The sequence below is a fragment of the Anabrus simplex genome, chromosome 13 (genome assembly GCF_040414725.1).
Source record: "Anabrus simplex isolate iqAnaSimp1 chromosome 13, ASM4041472v1, whole genome shotgun sequence".
Classification (NCBI taxonomy): Eukaryota; Metazoa; Arthropoda; class Insecta; order Orthoptera; family Tettigoniidae; genus Anabrus; species Anabrus simplex.
Window position 1 is genome coordinate 40277422 of NC_090277.1, and position 25776 is coordinate 40303197.

Genomic DNA, 25776 nt, shown 5'->3' on the forward strand with positions numbered 1-25776 from the left:
CAGACTGATCGTGACATGATAGAATATTCTGAAATATGTAAGGCAGTACGAAGAGAAATGAAAACTGACTTACAGAAATTCAGGGAAGACACTTTAAGAACAAGCTTAGAGAGCAAGACGAGTTTCAAGACAGCCAAACGAAAACTCATAATCGGTAAAAAGCAGCTAATTGCTCTAGATGGAAATGATGGTCGAATTACTGAAAAGGAGGAAGTTTTGAAATTCATCAGAGACTTTTATTGCAATCTGTATAGCAAACCAAAGGAAGCCCTGAATGGACCTAAACTAAATGATATATCTAATGTTCCAGATATTCTCCCTTCGGAAGTCAAGTGTGCTTTAGATAGTATGAAAAAGGGAACTGCGCCGGGTGATGATGAGCTTTGTGTGGACATCCTGAAACTCACAGGGGAGGAGACAATAAATCACTTGGCAAAAATATTCACTTCCTGTGTGCACTCGGCTTCAATTCCAACATCATGGAACAAAGCAAAGATCATACTGATACATAAGAAAGGAAATATTCACAGTATCAAAAATTATCGTCCTATCAGCTTGCTCTCTATTTTGTATAAACTTTTTACAAAGATCTTGTTAAATCGAATCAGTTTCATCCTTGACTCAGCCCAACCTATTGAACAAGCAGGTTTCCGTAGTAATTTTAGCACAATAGACCACATACTGACTGTAAGAGAAGTGATAAGCAGAGCAAATGAATATCATTTGCCTCTCTGCATTGCCTTTGTTGATTTTGAAAAGGCATTTGACTCTGTCAGCCATACAGCTGTCATGCAAGCTTTACATGAGCAAGGAGTGGAAGCAGCTTACATCCAAGTGCTCAACAATATCTATGAGACTTCTTCAGCTTTCGTTAATATCGGTAAATCAACCCCAGAATTCCCCATCAACAGAGGTGTCAAACAAGGTGATCCCATCTCCCCGAAACTATTCTCAGCGGTCCTAGAGATGGCTATGTCTAAGCTGAGCTGGGAAGAAAAGGGAATTAGAATTAATGGGAAAAGGCTAAATAACTTGAGATTTGCAGATGATATTGCTTTACTGGCAAACGACTTCGAAGAGCTCCAGACCTTAATTACAGATCTTGCATTAGAATGTCAGTTGATTGGCCTAAGCATAAACCTTTCCAAAACAAAAGTTATGTCCAACGAATGGGTTCAAGCTGGAAATGTGAATATTAAGAACATGCCATTAGAAGAGGTCAGTGATTACATCTACCTTGGCCAGATTATAAATATGACAGGTGATATAAGACCAGAAATCTATAGGCGCATCAAGCTCGGATGGCAAGCATTTGGAAGGAATTCTTCAGTATTAAGATCAAAAATGCCAGCAAATCTGAAGAAAACAGTATTTGACCAATGCATCCTTCCTGTGCTGACTTATGGCTGTGAGACTTGGACTCTGAACGAATTCACAAAAGGGAAACTTCGGACCGCGCAGAGAGCCATGGAAAGGTCAATGCTAGGCTATACAAAGAAAGATAGGAAAAGAGCTGATGACATCCGGTCTGTTACAAAGGTTAAAGACATCTTAGAGAGAGTACGCTCCTTAAAATGGCAGTGGGCTGGCCATGTTGCACGAAGAAATGATGATAGATGGACAAAACTAGTGCAGGAGTGGAGTCCGAGAGAACATCGAAGGCCTAGAGGAAGACCACCGGACAGATGGGACAAAGATATCAAGAAGATCGCTGGTACCATTTGGATGAGATCTGCCCAAGACCGTTCTACTTGGAGAAGACTGTTGAAGGCCTACCTATACCCACGACTTAAAGAGGCCACATCATTTTAATGATTGAAATGGCTGATTGTATACATAATTTCTAAGAACGCAGACATATGTAGCCAATGACTTCAACGACTCCAATGAAATACCACAATTATTTACAATGTCTTCTACATCCACCGTTGTTCCATTAACAACAGACTGCACAATGAAGTGAGATATTATAGGTATTTAAACATCCAAAGTTCATATAAAACATGTGATGAATGAAACCTATTACTATACAAAGAGACAAAATTTTACCTTTGCAACTCAACGCGTTTTCTCAAATTCTCGCATTCACTAACAGCTTTTTCTGCTTCCATAGCCTGCTTACGAAGACACTGATTCTGTTCTCTTAAAACAGCCATATTTGAAGCTACTTCTCTGACTTTCCCTTCCAGTTTCTTAATTTCCTCCCTAGAGAAATAAACAAAATTGCCATAATAATAATTGTGCATATAAAACATTTGTGGTAAGTACAAAGGTCAATTATTCTACAAATACTTATAATTATTTGAGTAAAAAGAAATTAAACAGCTGAGGCAGCCAATCGCCAACTCTCTGAACGCAAAGAATTGGGTTCATTAGTTTCCCTCTTTCAAATTTTCTGTTGCAGATAGTTCACGTTCCTCCTTTTTGATTGATGATAATGATAATTAAAACAATGACAATCACGGTTTTATGACCCATCAACTACTTTCACAATTTCTGGAGATGCCACGGTGACAGAATTTTGTCCCATGGGAATTTTTACGTAAATTGTAGCACGAAGTCACATACCGAAATTATACTTTTCTATTGGTTGATTGTATAATGTGAGTTTTGGAATGACAAGCGCTATGTATAAGGCAAGTAATGGAACAATAGCCAACTTTGGTGAAATATTCCTATGGGAAAAGGAAGGTTTTGACTCCTACTTTCAAGATGCAATCTAACACCCTCATAATACGTATTGATGCGACATACAATTGAGAAAAATAAATCAATGATTCCACCTAATCGAAACTATTTATTTGCCTTAGGGAAACTAAAAACTGTAGTACATACTTTGTCTAATGACTAGTCATCATCAGCTACGCCATGTTTAGGTGCAATAATTCTTGCCCACACACGCATGATATAACTAAAAGAGTTTTAAACATTTTTTTTTTTCAAACAAGAAGTTGACAAGTACTCACCACATTCCCAGAATATCTGAGACTCACGCTATCATAAGGACTACGTAACTTTCAAAACCATATTGAATACATCATCAAAAGTATTTAAGCTATAAGCCCCCTCCTCTTTTTCCAATACACATTCCTTTAGATCGAGATAATTATTTTGAAGGTTTTTATATCTTTTTAGGATTAAAAACTGATGAATATGAATACTTCTTGTAATTATTGCACCTAAACATGATGTAGCTGATGATGTCTAGTCGTTACACAAAACGTACTACAGTTTTTAGTTTGCCTAATGCAAATAAATAGTATTGATTAGGTGGAATCACTGATTTATTTATCTCAATTACTTTTGAGATAGCGTTATCACAAATGTAACCAAGGCGATGCTACCTCATTTTTTTTTCCATTTTAATTGGATTAGTTTTGGAATGGATTGCCTCATATGATGGAGTAGTGTATGTTAAAATGGTAAACAGAAAAATCGCACTACAGTGGAGAACTCAAAATGATGTGGAGGGAGAGTTTTGAAAAATGATAAATCCAAATGGAATCTTCAAGAAGGAAGTAATTGAGGAGGATGAAGATGAATCACAAATGGAAACGGGCCTGACATGGGAAGAAGTGGAAGCAGTACTGAGGAAAATGAAAGGAGGGAAGACACCATCTTTGGACAACGTGAAGATGGAGACAGCAGATGGAGAGATGCAGAAACAATGTGTCCATCAGGTGATGAAAAATTGTATGGAAGGAGACACCACAGGAATGGAAGAAGAGAATTATGTACCTGTCTTCAAGAAAGAAACTAGGGAGTATAAAAACTATTGGAGTCACTTTAATGTTTTACTGAGCGAAGCTTTTTGAAAAGATTCTGGAGTGACAGATTCAGGCTAAAGTAGGAGGGGGGGCTGAGAAAGAAGAGAATGGTTTCAGTCCACAAAGATCTGCAGTACATCCCATCTTTGCCATATGAGAGCTACAAGCATAGAATTCTGAATATCGAAAAGATCTACTGATAGCCGCCTTTTTTTCCTTTTTATAATTGATAAGAATGATAAGGCATTATAGAGTATGCATCCAACGGATGAATCACCCTCAATTGCATCATATGCCGCCATTTTCAAAAGGTATAGTCAAAGGTTCCACCTTTACAATACTAAAAGTTTTCAAAAGGTATTTAGTACTGTAAAGGTGGAACCTTTGACTGTACCTTTTGAAAAAGTATACCAATGACATGGATTTTACAACGAAATTTATTTTATGCAATATGCCCTCACTCTATATGAACACCGCGGACAGGTTTGGGATTGAATCCACGCTTTTGGCACGCAATGTATTGATTAAAAATTGTATGCACAACTTCTTCCACCCGGCTGGCCAACATTCTGCTGATCAATTTTTTTTTCGAAAAACAGGACCTGATTACATACAATTTACAAAATATTCATTTAATGTCAAAACAGGACCTGTACGGGTTAACCATGGTGTCAGACCATATAGACGTGACGCCTAAACGATCATGACCACCAGGCAGTCTATGTACGCTGAAGGTAAGTGTATTATTGTTATATCCGGCTCTTTGGCTCAATGGTCAACATAGTAACCTTCAGTAGAGAGGGTCTCATCGGGTTAGATTCCTGGTCAGGTCTGAAATTTAAACTATAAATGATAATTTCCCTGGTTCGGGGACTGGGTGTTTGTACTGCCCCCAGCATCCCTGCAACTCACACACCAAATACAACACTATCCTCCACTACAATAATGGGCAGTTTCTTATACACTGTGTGGAAAAGGTATGGACAAGATTTCCACAAGTTATGTTAGACTATTAGCTTCTGCGGAATACTGAAGCTCTCCAACTTTTTCAAGCTCATAACTTGATAGACGCCACATGTAACATACTGTAGATCTGTACGCTTCAATTGTGCAACCGCAAGATAATGTGTCATAGGCCTAACTGAAGCCAATACACTGCTCCCATATGCCGAATTAGTATTAAAGAATCAATTATTTTATTCAATATTTGAGCATATGAGACAGCCACTGCGGTAGATATTTCGGCAGGTGGCATGACAAGTCTAACAAAAATTGGCGACAGAGAGTCGAGCCCTGTCACCAAGCTTAAGGCACGTTCCAGGGTGCAATGAAAATAATTGCACTTTCAACTACCCTCAAATAAAAATTTAATAATGTTATTTGTTTTACGTCCCACTAACTACTTTTTAAGGTCTTCGGAGACGCCGAGGTGCCGGAATTTAGTCCCGCAGGAGTTCTTTTACGTGCCAGTAAATCTACCGACACGGGGCTGTCGTATTTGAGCACCTTCAAATACCACCGGACTGAGCCAGGATCGAACCTGCCAAGTTGGGGTTAGAAGGCCAGCGCCTTAACCGTCTGAGCCACTCAGCCCGGCAAATAAAAATTTAAGCCGACGGCTAAGTACTTGGGTCAGCGCTTTTTCACGGGTACCAGGGCGCTACCGTAATAAAACTACACCCAGTAACTGAACAAGGGCGGCAGAAATAGAGAGAGACCACATGTTTTGTCCGAGTGAGATGGAGTGATGACAGACCTCCCTTGGACAGAGATGGTTTGTTCCGGACAGACGAAAATCGCATATCCTGAGACGATATCCAGCCAATCAGAGAGCACAATAATGTTCTTTCATTTCTGGCACTCAAAATAATTTAGTTGATCATCGACATCTGACAATATTAACACACATTCTTTGTGCTCCTGAAAGCAGTTGAAATTTCATATTTTCAGTGCAATTTTGGTAATTAAAATAATTTTCTATGACATTATTTGTGAAAGCGCATAGTGGTACGGAATATCCTGCACTACAAACCCCCGGCAGACATTTTACACCCAGGTACATTGCATCTCTTGGATGATATAGTACTACCAACACAATTAGATTCGTGATTAAACCTACGATCAACTGGTGATAAAACACTAGTGAAATGATTGTCAGAAATATTGTGATTCTAGTACAAGTTCTGAAATTCTGCAAGTTACAAGTGGAACACAAACAATTTTTCAAGGGAAAAATATCCCAAGTGCGCATGAATCTCAGCGCGGTACAACCCCAGAGGGCCCCGCCTAAATTCACATGAGGTGTACTGGCCATAAAAGAGGCCCCACAGCCCATTCCGAAACAGTCTCTCAGTCAGTCTCACGCAGTCTCAGTCAGCCTGACAGTCTCAGTCAATCAGTCTCTCCAAGTGTGTCATGTCTCCTTTTTATCAGTAGTGCGATTGTTGTATCCCGCGCTACACACAACAGAATTATCTGTACTTAGTCAAACTCTCATTATGGGGAGAACAACACTGAGTTATTTCCTACGCTCATTGAAGTCGTCAGAGAAGTAAGTTACGCTTGAACATTGTATTACAATAGAGTAAATTAATGTATTATTTGGGTCCACCTTTTCAATACAAAATGTAAATAGTTTAAATTACATACATGATTAGGGACTAGTTTCAACCTAGTACAAGGCCATCGTCAGCCTAAAGCAAAATTAAAACACAAATACCGAAGAAATTAAACAATGTAAAGACACGTACGGTCTCGTAAAAGCACATACCATGTGAGATATTGTGCACCACTATGTTAAAAAAACTCTCTGAAAGAGATTCATAGTAAGTCCAGTGCATATAAAAAGATGTTATAGATAGGAATCCTTGAGTTGCTGGAATATGCTGGCTCTTTTAAGATGCAGGTATCCAATTGAAGAACCACTGAGCTGTTATGAATAAAGTCCAGTGCGCCACTGCATCTTAAAGGAGCCAGCATATTCCACCAACTCAAGGATTCCTATCTATAACATCTTTTTAAACCAGTAAATATGTTGGAAGATGGTCCGCCTAGTCAATACTATTTATTTATTTACCTTTCACCTTAACATCTAGTACATGTTTCGAGAATATTATGCATTCTCTTTCTCAGCTAGTGGATTAAAATTCAGTATACAATAAGACCTGACTAATATAGGGGGGGGGGGGCCCATTAAAAATTCAAAACAATGAGTATTACAATGTAACACTTAAAAATTTGGATAGTACAAACATAGAATTAAATTTCCATTTTGTCAAGTACAAATTAAAAACACAATATAGTAATGTCTAATTAAATACGTCTTGTGCTGATATGAATTCACAGTGTCCTTGAAGTTGCCTTGCGTAGTTCAAAAAAGTTGAGTTAGGAATGAATGAAATTGCAATAAAACTTGAAGTCCTGCTGATATCCACCGTTAATGAGTGTTAAAATGATGTCTATTTAAATTAAAATATTGGACACAGCGTCGTATAATGAAGTGAATTTACGGTGTCCTAGGAGTTGCAATACTATCTTGCATAGTTCAATTGGATTTGTACAAGAATAAATGAAGTTGCGTTAAAACTTGGAGTCCTGCCATTATCTTCGGTTGATAGATGTATTATGCAGCCAGGTTGACCATTTTAACCTATTTTCAACCTGGCTGCATAATACTGCGCCGTTCCCGGCTCCCTGAGAGGACGCATAATATCCAGGCTAGCTTAATTATGACCTTTCCAACTAAATAGTTCTATAATTTGGGTGGTGAGTTCCGAATCAGAGAAAGATATACCATACGGAGCCAAATAAGACTTAAATCACCTATAGAAACGACTTTCATATGTTGCTTATTCTAATTCTTATGCTATCAAGATGTTACCGCTCTCATTTACTTAAATCTAGGTCTCTATACTACGAACACATTGAAAGAACTGTTTAACATTTTACATATTTGTTTATTATACAAATGTTTCAATCCAGAATTCGAATATTGAGCTATCCTCCACAAGAAAAATCTGGTAAAGGAAACTGTATGATCGACTGTTCACTTGGCCTATTTCTAGGGAACATGGACTTAACCTCATAAGTCTACCTATTTCTCCATTCAATATTTAATTAATCATTTCCTTTTCTCTTCTAATTGCTCTATATCATTCCTTCATTCAGCACTTCCAAATTTCTGGATAGAAAGAAGTATCGAAGAAAGGGCGGTATCGTGCAAAAATATGTGTAAGCAATGTTTATGGAGAATCTACCGGTATTTGGCACATCCGGCGCCCACTATATATTCTAAAGTAAAAGTTGTTTGATTTCGTCATCATCTGTAATAGATCTACTGGAATCCACTACATTAAGTGCTCAGGTCATGCTTGCCCACAAAATCAGGGACAGAATACAGTGTATGGCAAGGTATTAAGTTCCGCATAAGCCATTATTAAGTTGAATACCATTATGCTCCAGCTCATAATTATCAAATTAAAAATCATAAGTCCAAAAGAAAATGTCAAATTCTCTCTCTTAGGCCCTTAAAGCAATAATCAAATTGGAATAAAGCGTTCAATTAATGGACTGAAACGAAGTCAAATATGTTTGAATACTTAAATTAGTGAAATATTTCCTAACATAGGTAATTAAAAATTTGTATAAGTAATTGAAAACTTACTTGGACAACTAAAGAAAAACTTATCTGTATAGTTAGTAACTTATCTGGGTAACAAAAAAAAATTATTTGTTTGGGTGCACCCTAGCTAAGGAAAAGAAAAATATTTACAACATGAGTTCCAATAAGCAAAAATATAGACTGAGGGTGTTTTCTTCATGGTATCCAGGACGCATTTTGAGACTTATAACCACATCTCATGAATTGGAAATTTCCCTACTACATATCAGGTTTGAATTAACTGTCAGCTCTCCCTCGGAGCTCATATTCATTTACTGCCATAGAATCATCCTATCCTTCTCAACATACTAATAAATACCTATGGGTATTAACCTGGGAGGATAGTTCCCTAATGCTTCCATACATAATTAAGTCCCAATGTTGGATATGGAATAATGAACATTGAATATTGAATATTGAATATTGAATGTTGAATATTCATGCTTCTTTATTTACTTCATTTTATTCTGCGTGAAATCCGATAAGTCCCCCTTTCAAATCAATGTAGTTCTCATAAAAAGTTCAATCAGAACCAATAAGATACATATACCATTTAAAGATCCAAATCCTCTCGTCATTTTAAGCTAAACATAGGTGCGATATTATACTTGTTAACGACTACTCTACTAGTCTCATCTGAAATATGCTATCTAGAGTGGTGCATGGTGTGAAGACTTGACCGATGAATATCATTCCTACATTTCCATTCAGTCATCAGTGATAGGATGTCGCCTAAGAAGTTATTACGTTCCTCTCGTCTGAGAATAGATTGGTATTAGAAAACATTTGTGACAGCACATGTGTTTAGTTCGTCCTCCTAACTGAGATTTTGTTGACACTACCAAGTGTGCGTTCTAACCAACAGATGTCACTCCGATCTTATTTGTATTTCTTTATGCTTGCTCGTAAGATAAACAGTACATGAAACTGCTACACGTTCATTTCCTAATTAGCAAAACTCTACATGAAAACCATTAAGTGCATAGCCACGTCACCGTGCTCATCCTCGCGAAGAACCAATAACTATCATTATTTTAAATCATCAATCACGCATCAACTTCTCTTAAAATATTATTATTATACTTTCAAAACCATAATCTGTCTCCTTACTAACACGGGTTCACTTCTTACAATCGTGGCCCTTATTATTTCAATTACGGTTCATGGACACATTTCCAGATACTATGACCTTCATTCAGTCATAACCACCATTTATCATAAACAGATTTGTCTATCTAGCAAGCATATCCTACTGCTGGTTCCTAACTTGACATTCATTGACTATAACCAATGTACACACGTATCTATATCGCTCTTTTACATATCATACAACTAACTGTCACCTTGACTAACTCAGAATTTCACACTACATGGATCACATTTCGAACGTAGGCTTTCATCACTGAGTGACTACCTATCTAAGGATTTGTCATGCATATCTGAAGATTACCTATCCACCTTTATTTTAACTTATCACACCACTCTTGTCGCTTAATCACTTCGCACGGAACAAATTAATAAATCATACTACACTTACAGTTGAATATAAACATTATTACACTGATTTAAAAGTAAGACTTATCTGAATTCAGCAGCTCCAGTCGCCGTCATATGTCCAGCTGATAGGACATATTGAAACGTCGCTTCTGATTTCCCTGGGTGGACGGGAAATATTCGCATATTCCTTCTCTGGGCTCAGTCATCTCGGTTGGCAACGTCATCCTGCGGCACCCATTTGGGCAGTCTGGCTTATCATCTCCTTAGAGCATCTTGTTCATCTCTGGTCTAGTTGGAATAGAATAGCATATAAGATTAATTAGCATTTCCATTGTGAATAACTGTGAGAAACTGTCTAATGCAAAGATTGTTCCCTTTGAAAGAGTTGATTTACTTGTCGAATATTCTCCTTAGGGTGATGTAATTTTATAATTCGAAATGATTAATTCTCTTTCTTCACTCAATTTCGAGTTATTGTAGGATTCCCTTTCTGTAACTCTTCACTTCGGTAATATCGTGACGTACGTCAGCAGGGACTGCAGTGACATAAGCTTGTTGCTGTTATTTTCCACTCTTCACGTCTCTTGGAGTTCGCTGAATGAAATTATTAGTCTCCCACTCAATTCGCAATGTAGCTTCTAAAAATTCATTCTTTATCCCGCTGAGCTGATTTCTTGTTGTACCGTTCTTAAAATTCTGGTGCAGTTACTTCCGTCTTCAACTCGTATATTTCTTAGGTAGCAATCCAATCTCGTTTTTCTAATTTTTTTTTCATAATTGTTAGTAACAATATTCCCGTTCGATCCTTTTCACTGCCTTCTGGATCTTAATTCTTCTTCTCTCCCACTTGATGTGAGTACTTTCGCCTTCACATGCGGTATGATCAGACCTTTCGGCGTTAATTATTCCAAGATACATGGGTTCCATCTTTGTTCTACTTACGGTCGTAACTTCTCATAACAGTGAAATGGCACAATACATCTATCAACCAAAGATAATGGCAGGACTCCAAGTTTTAACGCAACTTCATTTATTCTTGTACAAATCCAATTGAACTATGCAAGATAGTATTGCAACTCCTAGGACACCATAAATTCACTTCATTATACGACGCTGTGTCCAATATTTTAATTTAAATAGACATCATTTTAACACCCATTAACGGTGGATATCGGCAGGACTTCAAGTTTTAATGCAATTTCATTCATTCCTAACTCAACTTTTTTGAACTACGCAAGGCAACTTCAAGGACACTGTGAATTCATATCATCACAAGACGTATTTAATTAGACATTACTATATTGTGTTTTTAATTTGTACTTGACAAAATGGAAATTTAATTCTATGTTTGTACTATCCAAATTTTTAAGTGTTACATTGTAATACTCATTGTTTTGAATTTTTAATGGGGGCCCCCCCTATTTTAGTCAGATCTTATTGTATACTGAATTTTAATCCACTAGCTGAGGAAGAGAATGCATAATATTCTCGAAACATGTACTAGATGTTAAGGTGAAAGGTAAATAAATAAATAGTATTGACTAGGCGGACCATCTTCCACCATATTTACTGTTACTAAGTCAATACGGATCCAATCCCGACCATCATGGTCAAGATTATTAATAATCTTTTTAATATGCACTGGACTTCTTATGAATCTCTTTCAGAGAGTTATTTTTTAACATAGTGGTGCACAATATCTCACATGGTATGTGCTTTTACGACACCGTACGTGTCTTTACATTGTTTAATTTCTTCGGTATTTGTGTTTCAATTTTGCTTTAGGCCGACGATGACCTAGCACTAGGTCGAAACTAGTCCCTAATCATTTATGTAATTTAAACTATTTACATTTTGTATTGAAAAGGTGGACCCAAATAATACATTAATTTACTCTATTGTAATCACAGTTCAGTACAGATCTATCATTATGAAACTTATTTCATTTAATGAGCATTGTATATCCTGAACTATTTTGTCAATGATTGCGATAGACTATAATTTTCACCTAGCCAACTTATTAAACAGTAGAAGATTACATGAGCATGTAGTGTTATAAATGGAGACAGTAGAAAGTAGACAGTAGGAACTCCAGAGGGACGATATACTGTTCAACCACAATTTCGCTTATCCGGTTGACAATTATGTGTGTTTATTCTCTGAACTATATGGTCAGCACATATTACAGCATTGTTATCATTCACGCTGCTCTAGGTGAATCACTCAGTTAATGAGGAAAACATACGAAGAGCTTTAAAACACGAGGAACTCTATTTGTTCAACTTGAGGAAGCAGGTAGCTATTGTTTGCGATATCCCCGCCAAGGCGACAAATATTCTTGGAACTTGGGGTGTATGACCGAAGGACAATACTACATGGCATCTCGCAGCAGAGAGGCATTACGACAGAGCTCCATAATAGGATATAATTTAAAAAGCCAGTAAATCAGCAGCTGCAGGGAAGATTTAGCTGTTAGTAGAAGGCTACAAATGAGTACCGGTAATATTTTCAGAGTGTTATTTGGTCAAGTGTAGAGCCTCTATACAGGGTGAAGCGAATTCGCGCACTCGGGCGTCGCAGCGCGACTCCTCACATGCCAGCAATAAAAAAATGTTCTTACAAAATTTCGTCTTGCGAGTATATCCGGCAGAAAACGGACGTTGAAGAGTAGCAATCTGGCAACACTGTAACCATATGTAGGGTAACTGCCACTGTCAGCATGATTTCGTCGTGCTGTGCAGTTGGTACAGTGGGTAGAGTTTTGGGTTAGCATGCAGGAGGTCGAGTGGTCGATCCTGGGTTGAGGCATATGTTTTTTATTTCGTAAATGTAGTCCACGTGGTATGGTATCTGGCATCTTAATCGTCAACAGCGATTGCAGCGGGTCCTCTAGAAACCATTTGCACTTACATACTACGATCCTAGAAATGGACAAAAAATCGTTTTCATTGGTCAGCTTTGAAAGCCGCCCTTTCCACGTTGTGGGCGTGAATTTATTCTCACCACTTCATCTACTAGCTGTGAAACCTGTTTGTTTCAGCTGTCTATTTCTTATTAGTCTAACCAGGTATTTGTTGTTTCAGCGTTACAAAATGTTGTAAATGTAGGATACATGTGACCTCAGAAACGGTGTCTTACTGTATTACAGTAGGTAATGTCAGATGGAAATTAGCAAATAAAAAATGTGCCTCAACCCAGGATCGAACCATCGACCTCCTGCATGCCAACCAAAAATAGCCACTGTACCAACTGCACAGCACGATTTCATCGTGCTGACAGCGGCAGTTACCCTACATATGGTTACAGTGTTGCCAGATTGCTACTCTTCAACGTCCGTTTTCTACCGGATATACTCGCAAGACGAAAATTTGTAAGAGACATTTTTTTATTGCTGGCATGTGAGGTGTCGCGCTGTGACCCCCGAGTGCGCGAATTACGCTTCACCTTGTATATCTGATTAGTGTAATAATATATGATCTATTTTTTAACAAGTGTTAACCTCAATATATGTCCGACTCGTTGCCTGAACGGTCAGCATACTGGCCTTCGGTTCAGAGGGTCCAGGTTCAATTCCTGGCCGGGTCGAGGATTTTAACCTTAATTGGTTAATTCCAATGGCATGGGGACTGGGTGTATGTGTTGTCTTCAGCCTCATTTCATCCTCATCACGACGCGCAGGTCGCCTACGGGAGTCAAACAGAAAGACCTGCACCTGGCGAGCCAAACCCATCCTGGGATATCCCGGCACTAAAAGCCATACGACATTTCATTTTCATTTCACCTCAAGATATTGTGTGCGTCTACTCAATCATGTGTGAATACCTCAAGAAACCATGTTTGGATACGTCAATATCATGTTGTATCCTGTAATCATCATGTTCTAAGCCAATCAGCCGGAGGGTGATGAAGGAGCCGAACAACGCAGCACTATGTAAGTGATTTCTGACCTACGATGTTTGTTTATTGTAAATATTAGTAGGTAGGACACAAGCTGTCTAAGTCGCAGCTTAATACTTTAAAGTTTAAGAAAGTCTAACCATGTCAGATTTACAACCCATTTAGTCAACTTGTAGATAATTTTGTTGACATCCACGCACTATCATACTCATTGCTTCATTTACTTGGCAGTATTATTCTACGTTATGTCAGATGTTGATTTATCCGAGTGACGAGACAAATTTCATTATGGTTTATGGCTGATAACATTTATTTATATCATCGCAATTCGGTAGAGTTAGATGTTTGTGACGAAATGAAGTATGGTTTAATAGTTAATATTTACTTGTTGTAGTTCTGAATTTTATTGGTTTATTGCGGACATAACTTATGTGACCGGGTATGACAGTAGCAGTTCACCGAAAATCATTTGTAGTTTGGTTGAATTCTTTTCTGTTTATCATTGTGGTTGCTATTGTAGCTACCTTGTGTTTGATAATTTTGATTGTGGGTGGAGTGTGCTCCATTTTAATTATTAAGAATGAGTAAACAAGTAAACTTCCATAGAGCAATTTAAGAGATATATGAGATCAGCTGATGAGCTGACGAATAGGCCGTAAAGATATGAGATTAGAGAGAGATAATAATACATCAGCATGAAAGCTGAAAGAATAATTAATGGATATAAGTCGTTTTTATACGGCAATTATGAATATAAGTGGTTTTTCTACGCCAATGATGAGTATAAGTTGTTTGTTTCTACGGGTATAATGAATATGAATATGGACAACAGAAAAATTATAGAGTTGAAATAATAATGCTCACTTTTAGAGGTATGATGGATCTAATTGATAACCAATAATCCATGGAACAGAATTATCTAACATGTGTTCAGATATGAACTTACTAAATACGCTGACTTGTGCAGCGGAGCTTTGATTGCTAGTTAAATTCACAGAAAGGATTCCAAATGATACCTAAAATATATGTTCGTCCTAGAACTACTATAATGCAGGATTTCTTTGTCATTCCTGTTGTTTATTTGATTCTTGATTGACAATATTTTGTATGCAAGCGATGAATTATATCTATTATTAACACTGCCAGGCTTCATTTAATCATGAGAGGTTACTTAAACCAGTTACAACCATGAATTACATCGATCTTTGTCATGGACACCGTTGATTTTTACCGAGAATATTCCATGGACAATAAAAATCAATGCGGTGTAGGACAGCGAATGGATTATGCATCTTATTTAATGGAGAATACTGAAGTTCACGTACGTGTAATGTATATAAGTAAGCTAGTTAGGATTTTTCGTGTGTTTATTTCAAGTTCATATCCCTTGTTTATTGAAACTAGTGCAGGTGGTGAATAACTGTGAAGAATTGCACAAATAAATTTTCTTATTATAATTGTACCGATGATTTTCCGTGGTGATAGTAATATAAAATAAGAGACGAGAGCTTGCGCCAAACCCAGTTAACCAACGTCATAGCATCACACTTAGTATCTTAGTCTCCAACAAACACAATCGTAATACCATTGAACAACATGTTTGTAATTTGAATATTGATTGTATAAAGAACTAGACCAGGTTAATATTGATTGTATGAAGTTGGACAGCTAATATTTATGATAATTTGTGTTGGTAATGAAAGAGGTCTAGATTTGATAAAGTTGAGTCCATGTGAGACCAGTAACAAGTGATATTGGTACTATTGTTAATAAGGAATTCCTCAAGGCAGTATTATTGGACTTTTATGTTTTCTTATATATATCAATGATATGTCTAAAGAAGTAGAATCAGAGATAACGCTTTTCGCAGACGATGTTATTCTGTACAGAGTAATAAATAAGTTACAAGATTCTGAGCAATTGCAAAATGACCTCGATAATGTTGTGAGATGGACGGTAAGCAATGGTATGATGATCTCTCTCTCTCTCTCTCTCTCTTAGTCCAACCCTTTGTAAGGGTGTAGTGGCATCACGCGACAATCCTTGCAGTGATCTTCCTCCAGGAGTCTCTGCTTTGGGCATGGTGACTTGCTTGCTGTAAGCTCATCCTGGTCAAGTTCTTGATCTGGTCCATCCATCGTAACGGCGCACGTCCTCTAGGTCTTTGGCCTTCGACTTTTCCCTCGATGATAAGTATCTCCATTGCCTCTTGTCTTCTGGCAATATGACCAAAATATCCGAGTTGTTTTGGGTTGATAAGGGTCGACAGTCTTGTTCTGATGCCGAGCTGTTGCAGGATTGATTCATTAGTACGGTGTGCTGTCCTTGGTATTCACAGTAGCACCACATTTCCAGAGCATCAATCCTGCGGCGATCGGCCGTCTTCATCGTCCAAGTTTCTGATGCATAGGTCGCGATAGGGAAGATCAGAGTTCGCATGAGGGTGAGCTTTGTCTTGGAAGTGATGGAGGTGTTCTTCCAGATGCGAGTAAGTTTTGCCGTTGAATTTCTCGCAATCGCAATGCGCTTGCAGATCTCAGGTTCACAGTCCCCAGTATTTGTGACAATAGATCCTAGATACTCGAAGCGACTGACAACCTCATAATTCACAATTGTTGTTATGGCAGGTCTGTTGTTATTAAAACGGTCTACAATCATCACTTTGGTCTTTTTATTGTTGATTTCAAGACCATATTCTCTGCTTCGCTCGTCTAACCTCCGCATGATGGCTTCCAGTTCATGATCATCTGTTGCAATAATCACAATGTCATCTGCATATCTGAGATTGTTAATTTTCCTGCCACCAACTGTGATGCCGTCACTCCAGTCCTAGAGAATCTCCCTCATAATGTACTCACTGTATACATTAAATAGGAGGGGGGAAAGAATGCAAACTTGTCGCACTCCAGCACAAGTAGAAAAGACGTCTGAGAGGTCGCCATTAACTCTCACTGTTGCAGTGTTCGAAGAGTACAATTGCTGGATCAGGTACACTAAATGTCTCGGCGTCCCCATCTCAGTGAGTATAGCCCAGAGCTTTGACCATTTTACCTTGTCGAAGGCTTTCTTGTAGTCCACGAAGCACAGGAACATCTTGATATTATACTCCCTTGTCTTCTCTATGAGCTGCCGGATGTTTAGGATCTGCTCACAAGTTCCTTGGTCTGGAACAAACCTGGTTTGTTCCTCTGAGATATGTGGAAGTAAGAAGGTCTTCAGCCTCTCGTTCAGCACCGTGAGCATGATTTTACTTGCATGGAAGATGAGGGTTATCGTTCGATAGTTTGCACAGTCAAGTGGAGAACCTTTCTTGAATAGTGGTACAAAGACGGAGTGGCACAACTGGTCCGGCCAATTTCCAGATGTCCATATCTTCTGACATAACTTGTGCAGGATGTCGACACCTAGGTCACCTATGTTCTTTAGGATTTCAGCAGTGATTCCATCTTGGCCTGGTGCTTTCCGGTTCCGGAGATTTTTTACTGCACGTTCCACTTCTTCTCTAAGGATCATTGGTTCGAAGTCTGTTGGGTTCTGGTGACCTGGCATTGGTTGTGGGTCATCAGTGAACAGCTTGATGTAGTATTCTCTCCATACTTTGGTGATGCCCGCTGCATTTGTGATGATATTCCCTTGGTCATCTTTAATAATCTGAGTCTTAGGAATAAACTCTCGTGCTAAGTATTTTACCTTGTCGTACAGTTCTGTGCTGTGATTTTTGGTCGCATGCGCCTCTAGTTCTGCACACAGTTTCTTAATGTGTTTATTCTTGTCTCTTCTACAAGCATGTTTGATATCACTGTTCAGTTTTTTCATTAGTCGTCCTTGTTGTTCTGGATCTGAAACTGTGAGCCGGATGTTAAGTCTCATTTCAACTAGTGCCAAAGTTTCGTCAGTCATCCAGTGTTGTCGCTTCACTATGGTGTTCATCTTTGGGACCTTGCTCGCTGCGTCTGTGATCCATTCTTCAATTCTCTTCCAAGCCATGTCACAATTTCCCTCTAGGTCAGGTGGCCCAAGTGCTTCGTAGTGTTTCTTGGAAAGCAACTGGCTCAGGGGCCGCTAACTTTTTCGAGTTTATTTTGACAACTGGTTTGCTCAGTTTGATTCTAAGGTAGGCCCAGAGTAGACGAAGATCCAATCCGCATTCGGCACTAGGTTTTGTTTTCACATTACAGAAGGAGGTTCTCCATCTTTTATCGACAAGGATGTAATCAATTTGGTTCTTAACATGCCCATTCGGGGAGGTCCACGTAAAGAGACGGCGTTTGTGGTGTTTAAACATGGTATTCATAATAGAAAGATTGTTTTCGGTTGCAAACTGTATCAACCGATTGCCTCGCTCATTACGTGCACCCAGGCCATACTGTCCTACAGTTTCTCGCAAGTGGTTGTCCATCGAGGTGGTTCCTACTTTTGCATTGATGATAAACGGGGATAAATGTCAGGCTGTGAGTTTCACAAATAGGAAATGTCCTCTCAGTTTTAATTACTGCGTTGATGGGGTGAAAGTTCCCTTTGGGGATGATTGTAAATACCTAGGTATTAATATAAGGAAAGATCTTCATTGGGGTAATCACATTAATATGATTGTAAATAAAAAGTACAGATCTCTGCACATGGTTATGAGAGTATTTAGGGGTTGTACTAAGGATGTAAAGGAGAGAGCTTATTTGGTGGGACCCTCACCAGGATTACTTGATTCAGGAACTGGAAAAAATCCAAAGAAAAGCAGCTCGATTTGTTCTGGATGATTTCCGACAAAAGAGTAGTGTTACAAAAATGTTGCAAAGTTTGGGCTGGGAAGACTTGGGAGAAAGGAGATGAGGTGCTCGACTAAGTGGTATGTTACAAGTCATTAATCTCATATTTGGTCCGTATTGACGACAGTGATTACATATAATTTTAAAAAATATTTGTTTAATGTCAACCTAGTCGATACTTACAATTTTTTTTTTTTTTGTAAAAATTATTTATTTGTAAGTATTGACTAGGTTGACATTAAACAAATATTTTTTAAAATTATATGTAATAAGTGGTATGTTCTGAGCTGTCAGTAGAGAGATGGCACGGGAGGACATCAGTAGACGAATAAGTTTGGATGGTGTCTTTAAAAATAGGAAAGATCACAATATGAAGATAAAGTTGGAATTCAAGAGGACAAACTGGGGCAAATATTCGTTTATAGGAAGGGGCGTTAGGGATTGGAATAACTTACCAAGGGAGATGTTCAATAAATTTCCAATTTCTTTGCAATCATTTAAGAAAAGGCTAGGAAAACAACAGTAGAGAATCTGCCACCTGGGCGACTGCCCTAAATGCAGATCAGTAGTGATTGATTGACTGATTGATAAGGAAAACGTCTGTTCAGTGGGGTAGTTATTTAAATTATATGGAGGTAATATACCTCAATATAATAATGGTTCAACACAGTGATTTTCAATCTTGTTGGCGTAATTGGTGTGTTTATCTTTCACTCAATGGAAAATTTTAATTAATAACACCAGTTTAAGGCATTCAGTCACCAACAATTAGTTGTATGGTCGTGACAATTGATTTGAGGAAATTGTAATAGGGGACATTCAACCCATGAAAGGATAATATTTTCTGAGTTGTCTTCATTCTTATTGATGATTTAAGTTCACTGTGATAGGTGGCAATTTTAAATTAATTTATCTCATTTCTATTGACAAGTCTGGCTTTATCTGAGTGATTAGCCACACAAATTCATTGACACCCAGTTATGATAAGGATCAGTAAACAAATATTAACATCACCTTGATGATTATAATTGTATACAGTCAAGTGTACCTCACGAATTAATTTGTTAACGTTGACTGAACACCAGTTGTTATATGGAAATATAATCTTGATGTTATTCAATTATTTTGAATTCTGTTTCATTAGGTTTTACCAAATACAGTAGAGATAATACGTGACATTCAGCGAGATATCGAGGGACAGCTATTAGAGCCCTCTCTAGCGGGTAGACCTGAGAACTACTGATTCTGTCATAAGAGCACGTGTATTTGTGCGTGAAGTTTTTGGTGTTATTTATGCGTTTTCGTGAGTTGACATAATTAAATAGTAGTGTGTGTCATTCCTTGATATCTCCTCTCAACATGAGGGGAAAGGTATGTTCTGTGTTTGGCTGCAGTAACTATGAAGTAGAGAAGAATGCGCCGTCTCTTTCGCTTCGCTCGTGACAAGAAAATGTAAGTAATATTGTGTTTGCGTATATATTCTTCCAGTGACAAAGAGATTTTTATAGTACTTCATAATCTTCTGACCTGCTCGACCCATATTTTAACTGGCTAAAAATATAATACGCATATTTTATTGTATAGTGCAGCACTTAACCTTCAATACCGATGTGTTGTTGTAGGTGTGATCTGTGGGTTTTGAAATGTCACAGAAGTGATTTGGATAAGGTGTACAAGAAAGAAGGGACGTTACGCTTATGTAAGAGGAATTATAAGATCTGTTCAGTTCATTTCCAGGCCAGCGACTTTAGAAATCCTCAACTATACAGCCAAGGGTATGTTACACTTTTACTCTAATTGTACGTAAATATTCCTCAAAGCATCACTATCGACGTTTTCATACTTTTCTTTCATTTATCCCTCTTCTCAGATTAAAGCCGGGATTTTATAGATTTTCTTTCATAGTAGTAGGCTTCATGTTAAAATGAAAATTGTCCAGCTTTTAAATGTTAATACATTGCATCATGAGTGTAAGGAATGTGCCGATATTTTTATTGACAAGTGTCTTAATGTGATGAAGAGAAAAAAGACAAATCTAACCGTAAAATTTCAGGCAGGAATGTTAAAGCACAAAAAGTAATGCATAAATGAAAGATCAAGCCATTTCACAGCAGTCCATTTCACATCTTGTTTACATTTACATTTCAGTCTTTAAATAATAACCTTTTAAGTAATTCTTCTTTCATTTATCCAGAATTGCTTTAGCAACTTCAAAGTTAATATCTCAATAACACTTTCTTTCCAGACGTAATTTACTTCTCCATTTTCGTATATGCATTTCCATTGATATTTGAATTTAGCGCGACTTCTCAGGTCAAGTCACTAGGAGCGCCACAGTTGAATTGTCTCCCATTTTAACAAGGCTAAATCCGTAAGTGTCGCGTATTGTCTCTACTGTAATTGGTTTTACTTACTACACATGACTTAAATTATTCAGTTAATATTTTCATCATTATTGAACTTGTCTTATTCAATTATTTTTCTCAGTTTCTTTATTTTAATAAACATAACTTTACACCAGAATCTGGGCCAGCATGTCATAGTTTCTGTAGATCAGAATAGCCTAGTTGTCATATCCTCCTATTCTCTCATGCACTGACGACAATCTCGAGAATGCCACCACACCCTGAAGAAGACAGTCACCTGCAGTGAGTATATTTTTTTTAGGGTGAAGCCATGGCAAAACCCATCAAGCTAGACTCATCGCAGGTATCAAAATGTGAAGGGTGCAATACGGTGTTAGTGTGAAATAAAGATAGATTAAAAAATGCGTACTGAACAAAGAATGCGTGCGAAAAACGCAAGGGCAGAATGGCCATTCAACGGCGCATTAAACACGTTTGTTGACCTTCAACATCCGAAATATTATTAGGCCCAAAAATCACTAGACGTTGAAATCGGCCAAACAGGAAAGCGAGATGTGTGTGTAGCGGCAGCCGGTTCTACCTAACACTGAGTAAGAAAACAGTTTTATAGACAGCAGAGAGATTTTCCTGATGTATCGTCGCATTGTAGAGATGCGTGGAACAGGTATTTTCGGCAAATTTTCAATGGGTTCTCTTTGATATTATAATGCCAATTGTCAGCTAATAGTTATTAAACACACGGAAATAAAGAATCATTGTGCAGCCTCAAAAAATACGGCATAACTAAAACCAATGTGCTGCATTGGCATGAAGACAATTGTGTTGTCTGCGTACTGTACAAGAAAGGCATTCATATCATTCTACAAAGCAATTTTAAAGCCTGATTTCATGTTTTTTAAGAAAAAAGTGGGGATCATCTTGGATTCAGAGAAATATGGTATTATTATTACTGCCATCATTATTATAAATACAGGTGGTGGTTTTCACCAACTGAAACCCAATTTAAATTACTTTATTTAATTTTTGTCCTCACCTGTGAACTTAACTTCCTTTCCTATTTTTGTCCCATGTCTCGTGCCATATTTATTGGTTTCTATAGTTAACTTAACCAATATTATAGAGATTCTCATGCATCCAATCCAAAACATTTAACACTTCTTCCATAATGCTTAAAGAAACTGCTTCCATCCACACCACATCATGTCACCAGGTACGTACTAGAACATGAAGAACACTGTCACATAATTCTACGCCACAATGATGTCAGCCGACGTGAACTGCCATGACATAAGCTGCAGTATGATCACACTGCATTTTGTACAGTGTGGAAAAGGCATCAGCACATCTTGCCAGACATGTTAGACTGTGACACAATACGTTTGAGCTTGCAAAACATGATAATAATGGTTTCCACCTTTATTCTCGTCTTCCCTTTCACAAAGAGAGTGTCCATACAATGAGCCAATTCTAGTCCTAATTCTCACTCACCAAATCTACCCGGTCACTTGCATAGATTAAAGACTAGCTGAAAACACTGCTGACAGCCAAGTACCTGTCAAACAACGCGCTAGCTTTCCTTACATATAGATCCAAGGATCTTCTGTTAGTATCTGAGGTGCAAGGTAGCCTTCGATACAGAACACAAAGACGCCTAAGAAGTCCGAATATGGCAAAGAAAGCTATTCCTGTTTTACAGTAATTGTTGTTATCAAGACTATCAGAACCACATCAATTAAGGGGAGAAGGAATACAACAAAAGCAGAATTGAAAAGTATTTTCTGCTTATATTGTACATTGTACATAATTTCTAAGAATTCAGACATATGTAGCCAAAGACTTCACACACTCCAATGAAACACCACAATTATTCACCATGTCTTCTACAAACTCCGTTGTTCCATTAACAACAGACTGCACAATAAAGTAAGATATTATAGGTAATTTAACATCCAAAGTTCATATAAAACATGTGATGAATGAAACCTATTACTATACAAAGAGACAAAATTTTACCTTTGCAACTCAACGTGTTTTCTCAAATTCTCGCATTCACTAAAGGCTTTTTCCGCTTCCATACACTGATGACGAAGACACTGATTCTGTTCTCTTAAAACAGCCACATTTGAAGCTTCTTCTCTGACTTTCCCTTCCAGTTTCTTAATTTCCTCCCTAGAGAAATAAACAAAATTGCCATAATAACAAATGTGCATATAAAACATTTGTGGAAAGTACAAAGGTCAATTATTCTTAAAGAACTTCAAAATTATTTCAGTAAAATATAATTAAACGGCTGAGGCAGCCAATCCCCAACTCTCTGAACTAAAAGACTCGGTTCAATAGTTTTCATCTTTCAAATCTACTGTTGTGGATAGTTCATGTTCCTCCTTTTCGATTGATGATGATGATAATTAAAACAATGACAATCAAGGTTTTATAACCCATCAACTACTTTCACAATTTCTGGAGATGCCAAGGTGACTGAATTTTGTCCCACGGGAGTTTTTACGTAAATTGTAGCACGAAGTCACATACCAAAATTATACTTTTCTCTTGGTTGATTGTATAATGTGAGTTTTGGAACGACAAGCGCAATGCACAAAACAAGTAGTGGAACAGTAGCCAACTTCGGTGAAATATTCCTATGGGAAAAGGAAAGTTTTAACTCTTACTTTCGAGATGCAAACTATCTCCCTCACGATTTGTATCGATGTGGTATACAATTGCGAAAAATAAATCAATGATTCCACCTAATCAATACTATTTATTTGCCTTAGACAAACTAAAAACTGTAGTACATATTTTGTCTAATGACTACTCATCATCAGCTATGCCATGTTTAGGTGCAATAATTCTTGCCAACACACGCATGATATAACAAAAAAGTTTTAAACATTTTTTTCAAACATGAAGTTGACAAGAACTCATCATATCCCCAGAATATCCGAGATTCACACTATCGTAAGGACTACTTAACTTTCAAAATTATGTTGAATATGACAGCAAAAGTATTTAAGTTATAAGCCCCCTCCCCTTTTTCCAATACACATTCCTTTAGTTCGAGCTAATTATTTTGAAGGTTTTAAAAATCTTTTTAGGATTAAGAACAGATGAATATGAATACTTCTTGTAATTATTGCACCTAAACATGATGTAGCTGATGATGTCTAGTCATTAGACGTAACGTACTACAGTTTTTAGTTTGCCTAATGCAAATAAATAGTATTGATTAGGTGGAATCACTGATTTATTTCTCTCAATTACTTTTGAGATAGCATTATCACAAATGTAACCAAGGCAATGCTACCTCATTTCTTTAATTTTAAATGGATGAGTTTTGGAATGGATTGCCTCATACGATGGAGTAGTGTATGTCGAAATGGTAAACAGAAAAATCGCACAAAGGTGGAGAACTCATAATGTTGTGGAGGGAGAGTTTTGAAAAATTGATAAATCCAAATGGATTCTTCACGGAGGAAGTAATTGAGGAGGATGAAGATGAATCACAAATGGAAACGGGACTGACATGTGAAGAAGTGGAAGTAGCATTCAGGAAGATGAAAGGAGGTAAGTCACCATCTTTGGATAAGGTGAAGATGGCGACAGCAGCCGGAGAGATGGGGAAACAATGTGTCCATCAGGCAATGAAAAATTGTATGGAAGGAGACACCACAGGAATGGAAGAATAGGCCTATCCCGCTGCTGAAGAATTCTTGAAGGACTGAGTACAGATGAACTTAAGGTGGTAGTTAAGGAAGACTCCACGAACTTGTGTGGATAGGCAGATGAGTTGTCCAAACTGTTCATACCTACAAACTAGTGTATTTCAGTATGAGTGTAAATGCATTTTGCTATTTCCAATAGTGCAGATTTTGTATTTTGTAACACTTTTTGTTGTACAGAAAGATAATTTTTATGTCTTTTGTATTTAATTTTGTTCGTTATAAAAGTACATGTTGTGCGAATGCAGTCTCCCTTGAATTTGGACACAACACTATCCTATAATCATAATCCTATGGCATCAGCTACCAGCCATTGCCCGCCTGGTGGTCATGATTGTTAAGGCCTTAAGTCTATATGGTCTGACACAATGGTTAGCCGATTCAAGTCCCATTGGTAGAAAAAGTTTTCACCATCAGAATGTTGGCAGGCAGGATAACAGAGGTGGTATAAAACTTCTAATCATTACACTGTGTGCCAAAAGCCTGGATCTAATTCTAAGCCCCTCCACAATGTTCATGTGAAGCAAGGGCATATGTCACTGTTGATGGCGATTCATCCATCGGATGGTGACGTTTAACCCTGAGCAGACCCCTCAGCGTTATTCGACAGGAGTAGACTCATGCTGACATCAGGATTCACCCTCCCCTACAACATTATCATAATCTCACACCTAGATGCACAGGTCACCAATGGGCATCAAGTGGAAAGACTTGCACTAGGTGATCTGAACATGTCCTTGGACACTCCTGGCACTAAAAGCCATATGCTAAACAAAAATAAAAATGCTACCAGCTAACAGGACTTCTGGAAAGAGAAGGAAGGGGTAGGGGTTGTCAGCAGTGGAAAGTATTCCTGTCCAGCTCAATGTTGCCTGCTGCAAGTTGAGCTCATCCACCTCATTCTACATAACACCCTTCTAACTGCAGTGCAGGATGTCCTTTGTGTATAAACTTCTCAAACTGCAGATATCCATAAAAAGACAAGACATTGTATTTTTATATCAATTTTTGAAAATGAGACAAAGTCTCTCATAGTGCACTGGCACTGTCGGTGGCTCCAAATAGCCTACGCAGTGGCCTCCACGGTATGCACTAGCCATGTGTCTT

The 25776-nt window shown here is 37.8% G+C and overlaps 1 protein-coding gene across 1 annotated transcript in view; it reads right to left on the reverse strand.

Annotated features, from left to right (window-relative positions):
* Window positions 1-25776, reverse strand: part of LOC136884799 (E3 ubiquitin-protein ligase TRAIP) — a 164142-nt gene that overhangs the window by 108462 nt on the left and 29904 nt on the right. Inside the window, exons 2-3 of the mRNA XM_068229982.1 lie at window positions 22964-23119; window positions 2050-2205 (exon numbers count right to left, since the gene is read on the reverse strand). Of these exons, the coding sequence (XP_068086083.1) occupies window positions 2050-2205; window positions 22964-23025 (218 nt within the window). The 5' untranslated portion in view covers window positions 23026-23119. The remainder of the gene's footprint in view (window positions 1-2049; window positions 2206-22963; window positions 23120-25776) is intronic.